This window comes from Lotus japonicus, chromosome 6 (assembly GCF_012489685.1).
Source record: "Lotus japonicus ecotype B-129 chromosome 6, LjGifu_v1.2".
Lineage (NCBI taxonomy): Eukaryota > Viridiplantae > Streptophyta > Magnoliopsida > Fabales > Fabaceae > Lotus > Lotus japonicus.
Genome location: NC_080046.1, coordinates 1,120,723 through 1,125,787, shown reverse-complemented (window position 1 = coordinate 1,125,787; position 5,065 = coordinate 1,120,723). Strand labels below are relative to the sequence as shown.

The 5,065-nt window shown below is 34.4% G+C and overlaps 1 protein-coding gene across 1 annotated transcript; it reads left to right on the top strand.

The window, feature by feature from the left end:
• Window positions 1-435: 435 nt before the first annotated feature.
• On the top strand, window positions 436-1,972 carry LOC130726243 (transcription factor MYB15-like). Its single transcript, XM_057577481.1, has 3 exons — window positions 436-710; window positions 1,072-1,201; window positions 1,329-1,972. The coding sequence occupies exons 1-3, from the start codon at window positions 578-580 to the stop codon at window positions 1,828-1,830; spliced, it is 765 nt and encodes a 254-aa protein (XP_057433464.1). The 5' UTR covers window positions 436-577; the 3' UTR covers window positions 1,831-1,972.
• The last annotated feature ends 3,093 nt before the right edge of the window (window positions 1,973-5,065 follow it).

Sequence of the window (5,065 nt, the reverse complement as noted above, 5' to 3'; positions counted from 1 at the left end):
ATATAATATAGGGTTCTGACCCTTATTCTCTTTTCGTTTTCTATCACATCACATAAATATCTCTCATTTCTTATTTTTCATTAAATGAAGGTGAGATTGAAGTGTTAAGATACATTTATTCTACATTATATGCTTCCGATGATAAGCTACTGCACAATATCAATCACAAAATAGAAAGTAGAAACCTCACTCTTTATGGCGGTTGACCGCCACAAAAAAGTAGGTGTCTATATGTTGTCGTCCATAATGTATGTGCGGTTTTTTTCTTTTTTTTATAATACTAATATATTATATCTTGATCACAGAGTAGCATATGTCATTTTCCACGCTAAGAGACAGAGACTCTTATTCCGGGAAACAGCTAAAGCCTGAGTGGTTTGAATACTCAAACTATTATTGTCGTGGACCATTCTTGCTCATCTTAGTGGCTGCGGAAAATTCGAGGATAAAAAGCCTTGGAAATTGAGGTTGATTAATCTCATTTGTATCTAGAGAGAGAGCAACAACGTAGCTAGAGTACGTGAGACCAGCTCCAGAATATTATCATTGTACACATCGATTCTCCATCAATTTGAAGATGGTGAGAGCTCCTTGCTGTGAAAAGATTGGACTGAAGAAAGGTCCTTGGACCTCAGAGGAGGATCAAATTCTCATATCCTACATCCAAAAACATGGCCATGGCAATTGGCGTGCCCTCCCAAAGCATGCTGGTATAATTTTGTGAATTACTTTAAGCCTTTGTGTATGTGATAGAGAAGCCAAATCTCCAATACTGTACTTCTAATATTTGTTTGGAGAAGTCCTGTTATTAACTTAAAATATCACCAAATAAGTCTTTATGAATGACAAACCATGCAATCCTCACCCTTGATTCAGTTTTCGAGTAGAGTTAGTTCTAACGTAAATTTTTTTTGATCAAACACTTCGTGCATGTTTGAAAACTACAGTTATGATTTTGGTTTCATCGTGATTTTCGAATAAGTTAAAGTTAGTTAATGATAATTGAGATTCTACGCTTATTGTATATTTGAGCTAATTTTGTTTGGTTTGGTTTCTTGATCATTTCCTCAGGGCTATTAAGATGTGGAAAGAGCTGCAGACTACGGTGGATTAACTATTTAAGGCCTGATATCAAGAGAGGAAATTTCACAGCTGAAGAAGAGGAATTAATCATTAAGATGCATGAGTTGCTAGGGAACAGGTAATATTATACAAATCCTACAATGAATGCAACCAAAGTTTATTTTCTTAATCACTTTAACCAAGAAGATAAACTAATCTTGTGCAAATATCTCACAAAATTCAAATATTTGATCCTTGTTTTTCAGGTGGTCAGCAATTGCAGCAAAATTACCTAATAGAACTGACAATGAAATAAAAAATGTGTGGCACACCCACTTGAAGAAAAGGCTACAGAAAACAAACAACCAATCCAATTCAGATAGAAAAAGAGTTTCCAAACCAAAAATCAAACGATCTGATTCCAGTTCCAGCACACTAACTTCATCCAGTGATTTTTCGTCATCAGTCAATGAAGGAGTAGAAATTATGGATAACAGCATCAAGAGTGAGGAGGACATAGAATCTCTGGAGACAATAATGCCTGTAATTGATGAAAGCTTTTGGTCAGAGGAAGCAATGGATGATGAAAGCTCCACCATGCCATCAAATTCTTTGACAGTGTCAAATGAATTACAACCTCAATGTTCAGTTAATTCAGTGGAAACCTTCCAAGTACAGAGTAATGGTTCAAAAATTGATGATGGTATGGATTTCTGGTATGACTTGTACATCAGATCAGGGGAATCAACAGAATTGCCAGAGTTGTGAATTTTTCATAAATCACAATAGTTCCATTAAAATTGGACGGCTCAAATTTTAATCTTATCTTTATGTGAACCCAAATCCATTTTAAACTTTGCAAATAACAATTGTTTTAAATAATTATCTGCATTGAATCTTACCATTACAACACATCTAAAGGGGTACATTAGTCATTAGTGTATATAGCTCCAAGAGCAAAGGGCATCATTCATTGGCAAAGAAACTAAGCTATGTACATTGGCAAAGGTTTATGTTAGATTTTTTTCTTATAAGCAAAATATCATTAAACGAGACCATAAGGGTGCCACAACCCACAATATAATAGAGAAATCAATTCAAAGAAAAAATCCAACAAACAGAGAACGAAGTCAAGCAAAAAGAGAGATGAATACCCTTGCTAACTATTCTTTACACTCTCACTTTTCAATATTTTCATATTAAACCCCGTTAGCTCAGTAAATCTAAATTTTTAACTAGCGGTAAATTTGACACCTACTAGAGTTTCATTAAGTCATTATCTCATGAATCCGGATCCCCTGCAGCATAAAATCTGTCATTTTTAACTGTATTTCATCCAAACAAGTCATAAGAAGTTGGAAACCCTCATCTCTTTATCGTTGTTGTCATTGTCATTTTCGTTGTCGACAATGTTAGAAAATAACACAACTGAAGAAATTAACATGAGCAGAATGTAGGACTAGAGTCTAATATACTCGTTCTCACAAAACAAATATTTAGACTAAGTCAAATATAAGCTTAAAGTGCTACGGACCGGTACATCTAAAAATGAAGAACTAGAGTCAAATATATAGCCTTGGCCTCCCCCTTACTTCACCGCACTAAGAAATGTAGGACTTCTCCAATAACCTATTTTTGACTTTCTTTATTTAAGATATTGGGCAGTGTGGGATTTGCTCCACCATTACAATCAACCCTAACATTCTCCACCTTGATTGTAAGTCCCATCTGATCCTAGTTCTTTCAGCTCTATTGGCAGAAGCGAGCGGTTTGAGGTGGACTTTACGGCTGGCGAGAGAGCTTGGTTTCCGTCGTGTCTGTTTAGTGACGGGTTGTCTTTAGTTATATCAGTGGTGGCTGAACGGTACTGTGGGGAAATCTTACTTGGACACCATCATTAGAGATTGTCGTTCTCTAGTTCCTTTTTTTTATGTTTTTTCTTTGTCGTTTGTTAGACGTTCTGGTAATTCAGTTTCAGACTTTCTGGCTAAGAACGCTTCCACTTATGCGGATTGTGTATGGGTGGAAGAGGTTCCTGATGCCGTTTTTGGTTTGGTTGATTTGGATGTAATTGCTTCTAGGCCGGTTGGTCCTTAATATTATTTCAGTTCACTTTCAAAAAAAAAATCTGCTTCTATTGTCTATAGACTCTATACCGACAATCATTATCTTCACCAACAATCATAATTCTCATTGCCTACACTGCCAAAGAAAATTATCATACTACACCATAAAAAGTACACTTAACTTGGAACTAAATCATCCCAAGAATATCTTCACGTCGAAACCTTGCTAAAAATTTATGGTGCAACTTTCATGTTGGCTTTCCTTGGAAGTTCTTCAGTCATCGACACAATCTCACCACAAACCTTGCATCAATGTCAACCAATGTCTGTGTGCTATTTGAATTTGCTAGAAACAACTTATCATTTTCCATGGTATGGCGAAAATACCATAAGCAGGGACGAAACCAAGTCAACACACTTTTAATCCGAATAAATGTGAGTTAATTTTCTTAGCAATCCAACAAACATGTGGAAGAACTCATACTCCCTCCGGTCCACAATTTCAGAAAAAAAAAACCAAACATCTCACTTAACAAGAAATAACATAGAAACATATGTTTTTCAATTAATAAAGTTGAAACATAATTTTGTTTCCAAAACCACCCTTATCTACACAACCTTTAATCATTAATGACACTATTTAATTAAGTATAGGCCCAACATCTTCTTCTCTCTTCTCCAAGTAAATAACCATTGCAAAATGTTTCTTATACATGAGAAAGTGGAGAGATTAAATGTTTCTTGTACATGAAAAAGTGAGTGCTTTCTAAATAAATAAGGGTACTATTGAAAATGGATATTTAACACACTCTGAAAACAATTCTTATTTCTTATATAGTAAACCACCAAAACACCAATTTTTTGCTTATATTGTGGACCAGAGGGAGTATTAACTTTTTTTTTCCAAGGTATTCCCGCAGCTGGTAACCATGAGACTAGCTAATCCCTTAAAACTCTGAGATCACGTTAAGTGGGTAGACACCTTCTAACAAATTCTTCTTTCTATGCACCACCAGAGATCGAACCCCAGATTATATGCTTAAAAAACCCAACTATCTACTAATTGTATAATACACCTTGTTGGTAAAACTGATATTAACAACTCTAAGTTGAGAATGTGGTGAAATTTTCTTGTAAATATTATGTTATTTCACTAAGAAGATTGTTGAAGGAACTTTATTAGTGTTAAGAGGAGAAAACAAAGATCTATGTTGATCATTGACGAGCGCATTGTCAGGATGGGCGTCAAAGTAATTATGCTCTTAGAATACAGTACAAGATGATGAACACCAGGATCGTTCTCCACAATCGAGAGAGCCTCCAATTCACTATCCAGCAGCACAACATATACGAGAAGCTCACGAGCACCCCCTAAATTATGTTATTTGTAGCGCATACTATTCTAAAGCACAATTTGTTGCTTTGCCACCTAAGTTGTTTTTAAATTCCAATTATTTTCAATAAATAATTATTGATTGGGGAATTGAGGTAAGAGAGCCTTGCATAAATATAAGAATAATAATAATAAGTTATTTTCACTAAATATTTGGATAATAGTTATATGAGTCATCGAGTTTCATTCTTTCAGTAAGTTACACATAGACCTTCTTTAATTTTGTGCATCGAATCATTAAATTCCATTTCTTTCATAAATTTTAATTCATAATTAATATCAAAAATTATTATTCTACAAAGTCATAAGACAAATTAATTGGAATTCAAAATAATTACTCTTTTATATACTCTCTCTGTTCCAAAATATAGGTTGTTTAAGGTTATGCACATTGTTTAAGAACCCATTATTTGATAAATATTTTGATTGAAATACCCCTATTTAAAGTTGTGTTATATTAAGGAGGGAGAAATGTTATTATTGGTTAAGTGGATAGTGAGAGTTGTGATATGTGAAAATTGAAGGTGGTAGTTAAGATATACTC

What these genes read in the sequence shown, in the direction of transcription:
- LOC130726243 (XM_057577481.1), top strand. Translation starts at nt 578, where the DNA reads ATGGTGAGAGCTCCTTGCTGTGAAAAGATTGGACTGAAGAAAGGTCCT. An exon ending in TGCCCTCCCAAAGCATGCTG is followed by an intron (nt 711 to 1,071) that starts GTATAATTTTGT and finishes TCATTTCCTCAG; the next exon opens with GGCTATTAAGATGTGGAAAG. An exon ending in CATGAGTTGCTAGGGAACAG is followed by an intron (nt 1,202 to 1,328) that starts GTAATATTATAC and finishes CTTGTTTTTCAG; the next exon opens with GTGGTCAGCAATTGCAGCAA.